The 17,165-nt window shown below is 41.8% G+C and overlaps 1 protein-coding gene across 2 annotated transcripts in view; it reads left to right on the plus strand.

Annotated features, from left to right (window-relative positions):
* The window catches only part of LOC141132978 (glutamine--fructose-6-phosphate aminotransferase [isomerizing] 1), a 49,211-nt gene that overhangs the window by 19,680 nt on the left and 12,366 nt on the right, over nt 1-17,165 (plus strand). The window contains exons 3-11 of one of the 2 annotated variants that reach the window (XM_073622018.1): nt 986-1,093; nt 8,991-9,116; nt 10,572-10,630; nt 11,288-11,422; nt 12,716-12,777; nt 12,882-12,961; nt 14,066-14,119; nt 16,062-16,167; nt 16,853-17,016. In XM_073622018.1, coding sequence (XP_073478119.1) covers nt 986-1,093; nt 8,991-9,116; nt 10,572-10,630; nt 11,288-11,422; nt 12,716-12,777; nt 12,882-12,961; nt 14,066-14,119; nt 16,062-16,167; nt 16,853-17,016 — 894 coding nt within the window. The remainder of the gene's footprint in view (nt 1-985; nt 1,094-8,990; nt 9,117-10,571; nt 10,631-11,287; nt 11,423-12,715; nt 12,778-12,881; nt 12,962-14,065; nt 14,120-16,061; nt 16,168-16,852; nt 17,017-17,165) is intronic. The other variant, XM_073622019.1, reaches the window with a different exon arrangement.

The following is a 17,165-nucleotide window of genomic DNA, read 5'->3' on the forward strand; positions in this document are numbered from 1 at the left end:
ACTCCTGATGTGTATTAATCGACACCTTCTAATATATTCTTTCTCATTGCAGTGAAATTACACACAATGGTTGGCTTATGTATAATTATCTCAGCATCTCCTCCCCTTAAAATGTTACCTTATTTTACAGATCTTTTAAAGATTACATATTTGAAAGTTATATGTTTAAAGCATTATGACTCCATGAGCGAATTCTGATAACTGCTTGCTAGTTCTTTGACAGACACATCACTCACGGTGTACTGGTCAGGTTCAGATTCGCTGCCTGGACCCAGAGTGTGGTCTAATAGAATTGCAGCTTCCATCAGGAGCTTAACATAGCCATTTTTTCTTTAATAAAAATTTTATTCAATCTGATATGAATATACGCACATGATCTGTGGTCAACGATTCGTTTTTAAGAGAAGTATGGGAATTGGAAAGAAAAAAAAAAAACATTTATACTCACCTAGCGAACTAAGCGATCGAGCACAGCTGATTGCTCAGTTCTCATCATTTTGTGAGCAGAGAGTCAGGTACTGTCAGTCTCCAGCTCTCTGCTCTGCGCCCCCCCCCCCCCCCCCCCATGCTCATGGAGCATCGGACTGTGGAGGGGGTGGGAGGGGCTTGCCCAGCCTCTCAGCAGATTGCTGAGAGGTTGAGCCAGTTGTCAGTCCAGGCTTCTGGGTGGATCCCCACCATATGGTTTTGATCTTTTTAGAGCCTGGACCAGCTCTGTGATATCAGTTGACAGTGGGCTTCAGCCCCCGTTGGCTGAAAATGGATCACAGGAGTGCAGAACGAACTGCACTCCTGTGAGCAATAGAAGTTCAGCCAACATAGCTTTGGCTATACTTTTCCTTTTTTAAGCAACCATGTTCTCTTCCATAGCTCTCTTGACATTCATTACTTTTTAGCTGTTATCATTAGGCCACATGTCTCTGCCCTCTGGTGACTTATTAATTAGGAAGATCTTTTGACTTTGAATGTACCTTGTTGCTTGCAGGTGTCGGTATTGATGGTGGCAATGAGAAAAACTGGGAGAACAACTCCAAGAAAATTCATCTCATTAAGAAAAAGGGGAAGGTCAAGGCTTTGGATGAAGAAATAAACAGTACGTGGCATCAATTGTTTGTGTTTTTTTTTTTTTTTTTTTTTTTTTTCTTTATCTAAAACTGCTTGCTTTTAAGTTGACGATTGATTCACACAGAGGTGTTGAATGTATCCTGGATTTCCCAGGACGACCTCTGTTTTTATTTTCTCTATTTTTATAAAGCCTAACATTGTCACACTGCTGACCCTTCATAGATTGAGGTGGCAGTTGGCTAAATATTTGTGGGCATTACTCTATTTGGAGAGTGCATAAATGTGCAACGACAAAAGGGTGAGCTTTAAAGTTCACATGCCGCACATATGCGTCAAAGGGCGGCCGAGGCTGATAATATGCTCCCAGCACAGGGACAGAGCTGTCTGACAGCTCTCCATCCACACTAACAATCAGTATTTCGCTGGACTGGCTCCTGATCATGTGACTGCCAGCGAAGTGGTCACATGATCACTCATCCTTCCCACTCCCTGTGCATACAGACCCTAATAACAGGATGCCGGGGCTAGGTGGAAAGGGTTTAAGCACAAGTGCCAAACACTACATTTTGATGTCTGTATTCACTCGCCCCAAAGGAAATGTCTGGATCATTCACAAGTGGTTATGCCATAACTATACACGCAGAGATGCAATCACTTTATGATGTTTATGTTCTATTTTAAGGCCCTTTTTTCAAGGGGCAGGCTCAGTTTAGATCGGCAGAGGATCTATCCACTGATTTAATGCTGATCAGAGCAGAGTGGGCGGATGACAGGTCCATGTCTGAGCGGACACAGACCAAGGCCTCTCTGTTCTATGGGTGGCCAGTTGTAAACAAACTCCGCTATCTGTTTTACATTTACACCCAACTGCCCTCTGATACGATCAGCCTGGATGGAGGGTGACAGATCCCTTTCCGGACAGCGGACTGGATCGGATTGAAGGTAGGCCGGTGTAAACATGGCCCAAGTCTATTTACACTCGCCGGGCCACAGGGGTAAATAGGGAGTCTGATCAGGTCTGCCTGAAAAACTGACAGCTGGACCTGATCAGACCCTCCATGTAAATGGGGCCTTAGGGTCAACATACACATTTCAGTCTGAGTGTACAATCTCCTTTTTTAGATCTACCAACAACTATGCAGTACCATGAGTCTGATTGGATACAGATTGATTTCATAGATTTGGTAGGTCCTCATATATTACATCATTTTTTGGTAAATCTAAAGTTGATCGTGCAAAGATTATATAGTCAGATTGTAACATATATGGTGATCTTAGCCGTCAGCAGTGCTTCCAGCTGTAAAGAAGTGGAGAGGACATGTTGCCTAGGCTTCAGGTAATTATGTTTAGACTGCAGAATAAGCATCTGTGTTATACAGGGACAAGTGGTCATAGCATTGCTTCCTTTTCCTTGGGACTTGATCTCTGTCACCACTATGCCCTTGTTCCCTTGTTTCTACAGCCAGGGCCGACACTGGGGGGGGGAGGGGGGGGGGGGGCGCAGGGTGAAACATGTGCCCTGGGCGTGGCATTGAGGGGGTGCCGCGGCTGGTACTGATCTTCCTGCGGCAGCTTAAAGCCCTCTTCTCCTCCTCGCCCTCCCGCCAGCATTCAGCTGCTGCAAGAGGAAAATACAGCTATCAGTACCAGTATGCCGTCCCAGCTGTCACTTCTGTCCATGCCCCTTCTTAAGCTGTCTGACCTATTCCTCTGGTCTCCCCCCAGCGCTAACCTCTCTCGCTGGCTAGCTGTGCAGTTGTTTGTCCGGCCCCCCGCTCCCTCCTTCCTCCTCTGTGCTCCTCTGGCTCCCCTCAGCGCTAACCTCCTTTCCTCTGGGTAGCTGGGCAGTAAGCAGATGGGCGAATAAAGGCATGATCTCCAACATGGAGAAGTTCAGCACGTTATCGGTAAAACAGCCAAAAAATTGTTACAACAAAACCCACCTCGGTGCTCGTTCTGCTTGCTGCACAGATAGGCAGCGGGAAAGGAGGTTAGCGCTGGGAGCGCGTATAAGGACCAGAGGAGCACTGACAAGAATTTGGGAGCTGGGCAAACGACTGCACAACTATTGCCTGGGAGTCTGAGCAGTTTTCCTGCCCTATTGCGCTTCTTCTTCTCCCGCCTGTCTACTGTATCAGCCATTGCACACTGTATGTAGCGCACCCTTGAACCCTGCACTCTGTATGTAGCACACCTCTGAACCCTGGGGTGGGGGTGGGGGGGTGGGCTGAACTAAGTCTTTGCCCCAGGTGAAGAGGCCCACTGCTTACAGCACATGTTGAGTAGCATTGTCCTAGTGCAGCCATAGTTCTTTGGAGTGCGGCTGATGGTTAATATTTCTCTGTATCAGTCTGTTTACCTGTTTGAGTCAGTTGGCATTAATACTGCTCTGCAGTGACTGTTATTAGCCAGGTTTATTTATGTATTTATCAGACTGTGAATAGCAGGAGTTTTCCTTCCTATCCCGGCATTAGATGTAGCAGAGGATTGTACACATGAATTTAATAAAAAGCTCCCTCACCCCTCTTCAGTGTCTCTGCTTACATCTGAAGTCGTTTTCAGCAAAGTTGAGTTATTTAAATACCTGGGGGTCGAGGTCTCCAGCTTGCAGGGGTCACATAACTCTTTTCTGTTAGCATGTGAACCAAACCCTAAGAAAATATTTTTTTTTTTTTCTCCATTAAGAAGGAAATGGTCAGTGGCGCTCCCGTGTTATGCGGCCAGCACCATTAGAGTTAATTGCTTGTATCCCGGAGAGCTGTAATGGAGTTCTCTCTGGCTGCAGCAGCGGAGTTAAGGATTGCCTACGTGGATGTTCAATAAAGGGCAATGCTGAGCTTCTCTTAATGACGTGTAACCTAACATGTTGTGCTCCTTTTTTTTTTTTTTTTTTTTTTTTTTTTTTTTGCTGGGCCCAAAGACTGATCTAAACATGGTTTGTTTTCCAACAAAAACAGTTTCAGGAAAATGTCATTTATTCACATTACCCCACTGGCCTCGTCTCTCCTCCCCCTGCAGCTTCAAGCCTGCCAAAGGATTTCATAATGGAATTTAGGTAACACTAACCCTGGTGAGCTTTTAAGAAATAAATATACGGGATGATCCCTGGCTCAGCTGGAAAGCCCTGTTATCGTGAAATTTTTTTTTTTATTTTTATTTTTTTTCCCGTTTTACTAGTTTGAATTTATTTTTTCTCTTTCAAATCCAGCCTTGTTCTGATTTATTTTTATTACATTTCCTTGTTTAATGTACATGAATGCTAACCCCCAAAGTGCCCCATTTCCTTTTGCCATAAATTTACGTTTTCTGATTGCTCATAATTAAACCTATTTTACATGTGGTTTTACTGAAGGGGCCCAGCTCCTCGGATTGTGAAGGGACTGTCAGACTCTTATGCCGCGTACACACGACTGGACTTTACGGCAGAAAAGGTCCGACGGAATCATTTCATCAGATGTTCCGATCGTGTGTGGGCTACATCAGACTTTTTCTTTCGAAAATTCTGACTGACCTAGAAATAGAACATGTTTTAAATCTTTCCGACGGAATCAATTCCTATCGGGAAAACCGTTAGTCTCTATGCTATTACGACGAACCAAAAATGACGCAAGGGCAGCTATTGGCTACTGGCTATTTAACTTCCTTTTTCTAGTCCTGTTGTACGTCACCGCGTTCTAAACGATCGGACTTTGGTGTGATCGTTTGTAGGTAAGTCTGTTTCAGTGGAACTCCGTCAGAAAAACCGTCAGTTTATTCTGGCGGGAAAACCGGTCGTGTGTATGCGGCATTCGAGAATTCTATATTGCTTGACATGTGAGGAACTACATCGCCTTCTGGTGGGGGGGGGGGGGAGGGGTTGAATAGTCTTTCCCCATCATCACTTTTGTCACAGATCCAAAAAAACAAACCGATTATTCCCAATTGCAGAATAGCAGTTGGAGACATGTATATGTCCCTGCGGCCAATGGCCTTTTCAGAAGTACATTTTTTCTATATAAAGAGAGCCTGAGGTTAGATTATAGATGAGCTACAGATTAAGCTACAATTCAGCAGTTTCGGCATGTCAGCTTTAGTGTATGATATGAAGCCTTATTTCTATATATACATCTGTATTCCTTGGGGAAACCATGCATAGGCCGTACTAGTGCTTTCGATTTTTTGCTTATGTGAGCAGAGAGCATTTGCAAATAGGCAGACATTTTTAAACCCACTTAAACTATTAATGTTTGGAAGACTTTGGCTCTTTAGGGTCCCTTTTTTATTTAGAGCATAAACTTGTCAAATGGCATACACCAATCAGCAATAACATTAGGACCAACCACCAAAACCCATTGAGGCATGGACTCCACTAGACCTCTGAAGGCATGCTGTGGTATCTGGCACCAAGCCATCAGCAGATCCTTCTAGTCCTGTAAGTTGCGAGGTGGGTCCTCAATGGATCGGACTTGTTTTTTACTGCACATCCCACAGATGCTCGATTGGATTAAGATCTGGAGAATTTGAAGGCCAAGTCAACACCTCAAATGTTGTTGTGTTCCTCAAACCATGCTTGAATTCATCAGACCAGGCCACCTGCTTCGTTGCTGCATGGTCCAGTTCTGATGCTCACGTGCCCATTAGTAGGTGTTTTTGGCTGTGGACACTGGTTAGCATGGGCACCCTGACCAGTCAGCAGCTATGCAGCCCCGTACACAACAAAGTGTGATGTACTGTGTGTTCTGACACCTTTCTATCGGAACCAGCATTAACTCATTCAGCAATTTGAGCTACAGTAGCTCTTCTATAGGGCTAGCCTTTGCTCCCCACGTGCCTCAGTGAACCTTGGCTGGCTGTGACCTTATCGCAGGTTTGCCAGTTTTTCCTTCCTTGGACCACTTTTGGTTGGTTCTGACCACTGCAGACCTGGAACATCCCACAAGAGCTGCAGATTTGGAGTTGCTCTGACCCAGTCATCTAGACATTACAATTTGGCTCTTGTCAAAATCAATCAAATCACTTGCGTTTTTTTTTTTTTTAATCTACTTTACACACAATTCGGGGACAACATGTTCACTTGCTGCCTAATATATTCCACCCACTTGCAGGTGCCATTGTCATGAGATAATCAATGTTATTCAATTTACCCATCAGTGGTCATGATGTTATGGCTGATCGGTGTAAATGTTTTGGGCACAATTATAGAACATTTAATAAGCTCACATGATTTTATTGGCATAACTCAAGTGGAGTCTCTCCACTCCATCAATCATCCCCAACGCAAACCTTCCCTGTTGCTCCAGTATCGATCATCAGCTCAGGCTCCTGGTTCTGTGACACTATTGCTTTCATCTATCCTGTTAAGAAATCTGCATGACAACTTTTCTGCTGATTCAGCAGAGATAACATGGCATGGAGGTATGCCACATATGGGGCGATGACAGAGGAGAAAGACCACTATGTTGATGTTGGGTATATTTTGGATCTCCCAAGGCTATGATCATTCAGCCAACAATTAGATCTCTGTGTATGGCCAGCTTTGGTCTGTCTTACATTTGTATGTTGAACTTTAGAAATGATGTCCTCATACTGGCGTATGGCATTCCTTTGCACCGTGAGAACCTATAACACATGTGCGTTCCCCCCCCCCCCCCCCCCCTGGCTTTAACAGTAACCTGTGCATTACCCCCTCTTCCTGCCTTTCCATCTTGCATTATAACGTGCACTCTGGGGAGATTACAATGGCAACAGATATTTGCACTCTGCTAAATTAAAACCATTTCTAGGTAACTTGCACAATGGCTGTCCAGGGAGTAAATTATGGAGCAATATTTCATTGGATTCTCTGCTGGGTTTTCATTCTTGGGAATCTAGACTAGCATTGTTTTTATTACAAGAATGAGGAACGGTTAAATGATTAGTGACCGTAAAAAAAATAAAATAATAAATTTTTTTTTTACAAGCACTGCCATTTACAAATGTGTTTGTGAAAGCTTGAGAAGCCTGATAGAGGGCTCGATTTACAAAGCTAAAACACCAGGATAAGGATCCATATTTTTGTGAGAAGTGATAGCTATTTTCAGCTAAATTCAATAAGATTTGAATAAGATGACTGAATATAAAGATCTTTATCTTCGCACAACCTATTTGTCTCTGGAGTAAGCCATTTTAGGCTGCAAGGGGCTTACCAGACCCTGTCTGATTTACCAACATATCAGGTTTGCCAAAACCATCCATTGGATTTGTATCCAGTCAGGCAGGACTCCATGCTACATAGTTGCTATTGGTAGCAACTAAAGGAGGTCTACTGTAGTTACAGTATCTCACAAGTGAGTACACCCCTCACATTTTTGTAAATATTTTATTCTATCTTTTCATGTGACTACACTGAAGAAATGACACTTTGCTACAATGTAAAGTAGTGAGTGTACAGCTTGTATAACAGTGTAAATTTGATGTCCCCTCAAAATAACTCAAAATACAGCCATTAATGTTTAAACCTTAGGCAACAAAAGTGAGTACACCCCTAAGTGAAAATGTCCAAATTAGGCCCAATTAGCCATTTTCCCTCCCTGTGTCATGTGACTCGTTAGTGTTACAAGGTATCGGGTGTGAATTGGGAGCAGGTATGTTAAATTTGGTGTTATCACTCTCACTCTCTCATACTGGTCACTGTAAGTTCAACATGGCGAGTCCTTGGCAAAGAACTCTCTGAGGATCTGAAAAAAAGAATTGTTGCTCTACATAAAGATGGGCTAGGCTATAAGAAGATTGCCAAGACCCTGAAACTGAGCTGCAGCACGGTGGCCAAGACCATACAGCGGTTTAACAGGTCAGGTTCCACTCAGAACAGGCCTTGCCATGGTCGACCAAAGAAGTTGAGTGCATGTGTTCAGCGTCATATCCAGAGGTTCTTTTTGGGAAATAGACGTATGAGTGCTGCCAGCATTGCTGCAGAGGTTGAAGAGGTCGGGGTTAGCCTGTCAGTGCTCAGACCATACGCCGCACACTGCATCAAATTGGTCTGCATGTCTGTCGTCCCAGAAGGAAGCTTTTTCTAAAGATGATGCACAAGAAAGCCCGCAAACAGGTTGCTGAAGACAAGGATTACTGGAACCACTGCACTGCATGAGTGCTGCTGGCACTGGGGAGCTACAGTTCATTGAGGAAACCATGAATGCCAACATATACTGTGATATACTGAAGCAGAGCATGATCTCTTCACCCCCCCCCCCCCCCCCCCCTTCAGAGACTGGGCCGCAGGGCAGTATTCCAACATAACGACCTTACGACCACTGCCTTGCTAAAGAAGCTGAGGGTAAAGGTGATGGACTGGCCAAGCATATCTCCAGACCTAAACCCTATTGAACATCTGAGGGGCATCCTCAAATGGAAGGTGGAGGAGCGCAAGGTTTCTAACATCCACCAGTTTCGTGATGTCGTCATGGAGAAGTAGAAGAGGACTCCAGTGGCAACCTGTGAAGCTCTGGTGAACTCCATGCCCAAGAAGGTTAAGGTAGTGCTGGAAAATAATGGTGGCCATACAAAATATTGACACATTGGGCCCAGTTTGGACATTTTCACTTAGGGGGGTGTACTCACTTTGGTTGCCAGCGGTTTAGACATTAATGGCTTTGTTGCGTTATTTTGAGGGGACAGCAAATTTACACTGTTATACAAACTGTACACTCACTACTTTACATTGTAGCAAAGTGTCATTTCTTCACATGAAAAGATATAATAAAATATTTACAAAAATGTGAAGGGTGTACTCACTTTTGTGAGATACTGTAACACTTCCTATAAATATTTAAACAACTGAACCTTTTTATTTTTTTTAAAAAACAACTGGATATATTTAATATTCACTTCAGGTTTTACTGATGCTTTGCACTGTACCTCCTTGCTTCTTTGGAATGCTGAAAACCTGTTAATGTTTACTTCTACAGAGCAGGAAATTATGGACCTGGATATTGAATTTGAGATTCACCTGGGCATTGCACACACCCGTTGGGCCACTCACGGAGAGCCCAGCCCCACCAACAGCCACCCACAGCGCTCTGACAAAAACAACGGTAAGCTAACTGTTCATGTGCAGAAAGATTTTGTATTTAAACAGGATGCCAATGTAGACTTGTATATGCTCAGGACTTTAGGAATAGAGTAGAATACAGTAGATATCACTAAGTTTTGTAAGGCTGGCATAAACTTCCTAGTCCCGGTGATGTGTTGATGTCTTCTCTCCTATATTCTCAAAATAACTCTTGTCTGTCTATCTTGCCTAAAGCTGGCTATAGATGGTGCGATTTTCTGTCCTGCAACTACGGGTTGCAGGTAAAGAAAATTGCTTGTTTCCTTGTTTCCCCCCCCCCCAGCACTATAATACATCCAAATAAATATTGAATAAATTATAACCCAGCAGACACGTGTATGTAAATACTGCTGAAGCGATCAACATCATACTTATGATTCATGCCTGTGGGAATTCTTGTATGGAGGTTAAAAATCCACCAGACCTCCCTTTCAATGAGCTTCTGGTGGATGTCACCCCCTCTGGGAGAGACTCTAACTTTCTCCAAACCACAAAACTTAAAGGAGTCAATATTACCTGCATGAATGTGTTTTGAAATGCTTGGAAACGTTAGACAGACCTTTTATCACTGACATAGGAAGCCCCATGGTAATGCTTGTGAATCCTAGTTCATAGCAGCTATGTAGTACATCCCACATGTTGGAGTTTTTACAAAGTGCACTCTATAGCATAGACCACATTAGATTGACGTAACTACGAATTGTAAAATCCCTGCCTGTTGCACGGGACACGATAGACCTATGCTCCAAATTGATCTTGTTGTGGTCAATACATAATACAGGACTGGTGAGAGAAGGTTGAGGAACAAGTTTACAGCAGAGATCTTGGTCAGCTATTGTTTCTCACGTATGATTGGCCATTCTCCACTCAAACAATTATTTAAGCCAAGATTTTATTTTGGTCTTCCTTTTTTTTTTTTTTTCCACTATTGGAAGTTATTAGAACATTTTTATATTGGATCATTTCTATATCTGTTTTTTAATTCTAGGCTTTTTGTTTGTTTTAAGTTATCATCATTTCAGCTATCATATAGGATAATTACATAGAGGTTCCTAGCTTTCAGCAATAGCACCTCCTTCCCTTTCCTCTCCTGCTGTCAATTACGTGCAGTGCTTCCCTGGAGGGATTGCAGATGTGTAGAAGGGTTCAGTGTATCCAAATAGACTTCTATATCAAACTAAACACGCCAAAAAGTTTTTTGGGGTCTAAAAACAGAATAATACAGAGAAGTCTGCATTTTTAGTGGGGAAAAGAAACACTGTGTAGATTACAGTAATTAAAAAAAAAATTGTAAAGAATTAAGATTTATTTATTTATTTTTTTTACGTGTGTGTGTGTGTCGGACATATGGCTTCCAGATTTTTCCTGTCTTTGAATCGTTCATGATTGAGTGTTTTTGTAACACCAGGAACTAATGTCACATTTCTCCCCCTCCTAGAGTTTATCGTGATCCACAATGGCATCATCACCAACTACAAAGACCTGAAGAAGTTTCTGGTGAGTTGCACGTGAGAGCGTACACAAAATATGGAATTGATCTACATCCATGTGGGCCAGCGGTATGTGTTATGCATATAAGTACAGGTCTGCTTACACAGAATGTACAACTTTTAGTGCATGGATTTGGGGTGACCCATAACAACCAATTAGAAATCTGTTTACCAAGTAGCCCCTGGAGTGTTCATCTCAAGATCACAATATAGTGTATTCTCTTAAATTAGAACTAAAGGCAAACCCCCCCCTCAGCCAAAACGGGAAGGGAAAATAAATTGCTCCAAATGGGAGGGAGTCCCTGGTTGTTACTAAAGTCACTAGAGCTGTTGTCCCAATTGGGAGATTTCCCCTCTATTACTCTTTTCTGGGGACGATCCAAAATGTGGGATTTTCTTTTACTTTAACTTTCAGCAATAATGGTAAAAACAGAGGGAGTGAATTTCCCCTCTATATTGCAAGAAATAAGCAATTCCCGTTAACACGGAAAAAACTACATTTTGCTTTTTCCTTTTTGGTTTTTAGTTGGATCACTGCAGATTTATGCCTTTTGCTTAAATTTACCGACCCTTTTGTATGCCCACTGGATAAGGAACTATGTATAATATGATTGGTAAGATCTATGCACATACTGATATAAACTGATGTTTCTGATGTCTACAGGAAAGCAAAGGCTATGAGTTTGAGTCTGAGACTGACACAGAAACCATTGCCAAGCTGGTGAAATATATGTATGACAATCGGGAGAATGATGACATCAGCTTTGCCACCCTTGTTGAGCGGGTCATCCAGCAGCTGGTAAGGAGATTAGCTTTGTCCATTTTGTGGGGCCAACAAACTCACAATTAAGAAGAAGTCTGTCCTTCTTCCCTTAGGACCTAAATCTCTGCCCAAGTTAAATGTATCCTCTGATGCTAAACCCATTTGCTGTCATTTACTTGCCAGAATCTGGCATTTGACAGTTGAATGATGGGGGGGGGGGGGGGGGGGGTTTGGGATTCATTCTAGGAGGTTGTTGGTTTTAATCATAATTTGAAGACCTATGGCCTGGAGCTATAATCCTATGGAGAGTCACGGGGACATATGCATTAACTTGAAGCGGAGTTCCACCACTTTTGAGAGGTGGTCTTAAACGAAAGACCACCCCTCGTTTTTGGATATAAAAAATTTTTTTTTTTTTTTGTTTCCTTCCTAGTACATAGTGTACTTCTGATCCATCTGGGCTGTGGTGCAGGACGTCATATCCTTTTGTGCGGCAAGCCCCCCCCGCTGTCTTCTGGGACCTGTGTATCCCAGAAGACAAGCTGGCCATTGACAAAGCGCCGCGTGACTTGCGAATGCGCAGTAGGAAACAGGCAGTAAAGCCGCAAGGCTCCACTGCCTGTTTCCCTTAGTTAGAATGGCTGTACCTGCACCTGATCTGATGGATGGATTGTCCTTGGGGGATCAACATTGCGTGCTCCCTGGACAGGTAAGTGTCCTTATTAAAAGTCAGCAGCTACAGTGTTTGTAGCTGCTGACTTTTTAAATTTTTTTTTTTTTTTTTTTTTTTTGCGGCTGAAACTCCGCTTTGAAGACTAAATGTGCATTAGCCGGCACCAGAAGGTGTTTTCCAGCGAACTTGATACTTTTTAGGCTGGGTCAGGATCACTTTAAAGGAGTACTCCAGCCAACCGGTTTAGGTAGGTGAGGTGTGCTTGGTATTATAACTTGTTGCATATGCATTCTCATGTACAGTCCTTTTCCAATTCATGTCCCTTCCTTCGTACCGCTTAGGAGATTTCTGATAAACAATCATGTTAATGATCATACAGGTTGGAAATGCTGATAAAGGACATGTTGGGGTAGCACTTAGTGCACAACTTTTCATCCGGGGGAATAATGATCCAAGAGTGGGTCATACTCGCATAACATTGTCCACTACCTCTGCTACACAGCTGTTTGTTTTTTGTGTTTTTGTTTTCTTTTTTCTGCATAAATATTGCACTTTATACATGTTGTATGTTCCTTTTATACAGTTTGAAAATATAAGGATTAAAAATCTATATCCTACAGAATAAATATTGCCTTTCTCTTGCTTTTATCTTGCAGGAAGGTGCATTTGCTCTGGTTTTTAAAAGTATTCATTTCCCCGCCCAGGCTGTTGGAACCAGGTAATTTTATCAAATTCTTCCTATATATTACTTTCTTTATGAGAGTGAGTGACTATATATCTTTCTGGTTTGTCACCATTAACTTGTGTGTGCCTGTATTGCAGGAGAGGCAGCCCACTTCTAATGGGTATACGGAGTGAGCACAAGTTGTCCAGCGATCACATCCCCATATTGTACCGTTCAGGTAAACACAAGTCAGACCAGGAGCACTAGATGCATTTCAGGCAAAGCCACACAGGAACCTTTTTGCCTGGAGTCTTCTGGAGCCAAAACCCAATTTTGTATTGTGAAACATAACATTTATGTCTGCAGTTGGACTTGGCTATGACCAGTATTTTATAGTGTGTGTGTGTGTGTGTGTGTGTGTATATCTATGTTTAAATGTGGCTATTTTTTATTTGCGTAAAAATAAGAGGCGACAGATTAGCAACTGAAAACCAGACTTTTTTTTTTTTTTTTTTTTTCCCTCTCGTAAATGTCTCTCAATAGTTACTGGAACACATACCTGTGAAAATGCAACTGGTCTAGTCATTTTGCTCCATTGACATCCTTGACGCCTTGATGACGTGCTAGACTGCATTCTTGACACGTCAACAATTCTAATAGTGTATTTTGTTTTTACGATGTGGTGGAGAACAGTTACTAGTCTAGATTAAAAGCTGGGAAATCTACCCAGGCAGATTATCTAATGACTGCCATACACCTGATGGTGACTTGACTTTCCCCTTTAGCTCAAGCCACCCTTCTGCTTTCCCGAAAAAAAATCATATGCTATAATGACAAAATTTTCCAGTGTGCTGGAAAATTTCTGCCAGCAACAACAGTGTGTGTGTGTGTGTGTGTGTGTGTGTGTGTGTGTGTGTGTTCCAAATGCTTACTACGCTTGTTTGGTTCCAATATATTATCTACTCACTGGAAGCAAACCTAATCTGTTGCTTGTGCTAAAAAGCTAGGTAATTCTCTCCAGTTGTTGTTGCATATATTCCGATATATTGCATATATTCCAGCTATTTGTAAATTTTATATTTTGCAGTCCGTTTACTGTAAACCATTTGATTTTCTATAAGCTGAATTCCTCTTACAATTGCGTTTGTATGTGATTGTAATGCACTGTTGTATTGTCCTGTGCTTGGTCTGCTTTTTTTTTTTTTTTTTCATGTGATAAACTGCCAGTACATACCAGATGTACATGACTATATGCATTTCAGACGTCTGCAATGCATAGACTGCTTGTGTGATTGATGTGTTTTCTGATTTGTGCTGTCGCACTCTCTCATTGTCCTTTCAGTGTCACAAAGCATCGATTATCCTCTAGAAGGAATATGCATAATAGAGAAAGAAGGTGCCTCAACCAGCATTGTACTTCAATACTCCTCCTCCTAAAAAAGAAACTGTATTCATATTTATCAATTTTTTTTTTTTCATCTGGTACTGTTTTCGATGCAGTTTAATGCAAGTGCCGTACAACCTGCATAGTAGGAAATCATTACACTCCCTTTTAGTTTAGGTTCTATTACTTCTTCGCACCTCAATACAGACTTTATGACTTTCGCCCACTAGATGGCAGCATTGCTCCATAAAAGTATCCCTGCATATGTATACTTATTGTGCAATGACCAGCTTTTACTTGGCCTACACATCATCTTTGTGGTTTGCTAACCAGGGACAAGCTGTCATATATATATTTTTTTTTTTTTTTTTTTTTTTTTTTCCATCAACAGCTACCCAGCCGAAGTGGTGTGTGCATTTCAGTGAACTTAAAAACTCGGTTAAAATTTTTTTAAAGTGATCTTAAACCTTGAACTTCTTTTAATTGCCAAACCATTCTCTTAAAATTGCTAATCTGTGTTGGCTCCTCTATTGTTTAGTCAAATGACACAGTGCAGCCAATAGTTGAGAACTGATGCAAGGAAAAACAGCCTATTTATTTATTTATTTTTTTTTTTAAATTGGTTTCTTTGCTCAAGCCCTTAGGAAGGAAACTACATATAAAATAAACTCTCGACATATTACACTAAATACATTCTGCCAACACCTACTGTGCATGCTCCTGGCTTGTAAAGGTGGAAACAGTACCAGAATAGATACAGTTCTCTACCCTTTTCTGTCCATTCTGGGCCATGTGCAATGACATTTCTTCTTTATTACTTTCATTTTAGGGCCTTTTTCTCTTGCTAAATTACTTGGATATGTAATCCATGGGAGCTAATCTTCTTATTGTGCTGCAAGCTTTATATTTACTGACCTTGCGTATGATGTGGTATGGGATGGGCAAGCAGAGTTTTAACTTTTGGCATCTAGTTGTATTTTTTAAATTCTGTCCATCCAGAAATGATATCAAGTCTGTTACTTCATAAAATGTGAACAGATTTCCCAATCCTTGAAATAACAATATCTTGTATTTTGTGCATCTGGAACTCTGTTGAAATAGGAACAACATTATTGTGATTGTAGATCACTATCGAACATTCCTTAGTCTGAATATTTTGCTTTTATTTCTACACACTGGTTGCAGGGCACTTTTTATATCTACATCTAACATGTCCAGTTGTAGTGCAGTGACATTAGATTATTTACATTACTTTAATGAATCATTTTGAATTCACTACAACTAGTTCAGTTAAAAAGCCTCTTTAGGGTTAATTGGTTTCCATCTCCCAAGTTCAACTCCTTTGCAACCGAAAAAAACTAATAGCTTAAAACATTTTAAAAGCATAGTGCCGAGGACCATGCCTGATAGTACTTTCTCATATTGGGATTCTCATTCTAAAGGCAAATCATCATGGTATCCTTAGGCCTCATTTTAAAAGTCCATAAAGGAAAGTTTTTTTTTTTTTTGCACATAATATCTGGGGGGGGGGGTCTCCTATAGATATTCCTGGTGCGGTATGGTCAAATATAAAAAAGAGGATCTGATTGATTCACGTGGACAGAAAATTCCACATTAAATTGTGAGACCCATTTATTTATACTTCCTAATTTTTCAAAAACATTTTGTCCTTGACCAGGAGCTCATTTTGTTACTTCCTCACTTCCCCCACTTGCCCTGGCTTCTTTCCCTGGGGACAACAAGATGCCAAAGTTGGACCTTTGTGACTTAGGGGTACCACAACATAACTGTATGATTGCTTGAGTCTTCTCAGGGCCAAACTGTGCTTTATTCTTCCTCAGGCTGCATTTCCTTTGGCTGGGCTGAGATTTATTGGTCTACGGACTCCTTTTCTCCCACTCTCCCCTAGTACCCCTCCACACAATAATAACCTTTGTCTTGTTCATGTCGGCAGGTCTAGAGAAGAAAGGCAGCTGCCCCCTGCCCAGAATAGACAGCACCACTTGTCTGTTCCCTGCAGAAGAGAAGGCTGTGGAATATTACTTTGCATCAGATGCCAGGTGAGGACAACATCTGCCTTAAGTTTCTATAGATAAACATTATGGAACTGGCTTGCTGCCCGTTTACTTTATTACCTGCTGTCTAATGTATTGTCATTGTGTGTAAATGTTAGCGTGTGTGTGTGTGTGTGTGTGTGTGTGTGTGTGTGTGTGTGTGTGTGTGTGTGTCTCTCTATCTCTATTTCTTATTATTCACATGGCTCAAAATTTCAAGTCCTGAGCTACTAGCCAGGCCTTCGGAGTTACTCACCACCAGTTGCCCTACCCTGCCCCTAAACACGAATTACAATTACCCCCAGCATAGATGTCATTGACCTTAATAACCCCCAGCATTGGTGTTAGTGGACGCCATAATACCTCCCAGCATTGATACCAGTGGATGCCATAATAACTTCCCAGCATTGATGTCAGTGGATGCATTATTAACCCCCAGCATTGATGCCAGACGCCATAACCCCCAACACAGATATCAGTGGACGCATTACTAATCCCCAGCATTGATGCCAGTGGATGCATTTAATCCCAGCCTTGATGCCAGTGGATGCATTTAATAATCCCCAGCATTGATGCCACTGGATGCATTAACAACCGCTAGCACAGGTATCAGTAATATTAATATAATATTGTTGAAGTTGCTTCAAAATTTTTTTTTTTTTTTTTTGTATCCTTCTTTTTTATTTTATAGTGCTGTAATCGAACACACTAACCGAGTCATTTACCTGGAAGATGATGATGTGGCTGCTGTTGTGGATGGTCGTCTCTCAATCCATCGCATCAAAAGAAGTGCTGGAGACCACCCAGCCCGTGCCATTCAGACCTTACAGATGGAGCTGCAACAGATCATGAAGGGTGAGTGTTGACTAAGACAGGAGTTTTGAAATCACACAGCCAGGCAACCTGCAAAATTGGGTCAGAAATGACAGCTTCTCTAATGACAGGTGCACTTTAAAGTGCACCTGTCATTACATTAAATACTGCCTCTCATGATTCAATAGAGA

Source organism: Aquarana catesbeiana, linkage group LG03 (assembly GCF_042186555.1).
Source record: "Aquarana catesbeiana isolate 2022-GZ linkage group LG03, ASM4218655v1, whole genome shotgun sequence".
Classification (NCBI taxonomy): domain Eukaryota; kingdom Metazoa; phylum Chordata; class Amphibia; order Anura; family Ranidae; genus Aquarana; species Aquarana catesbeiana.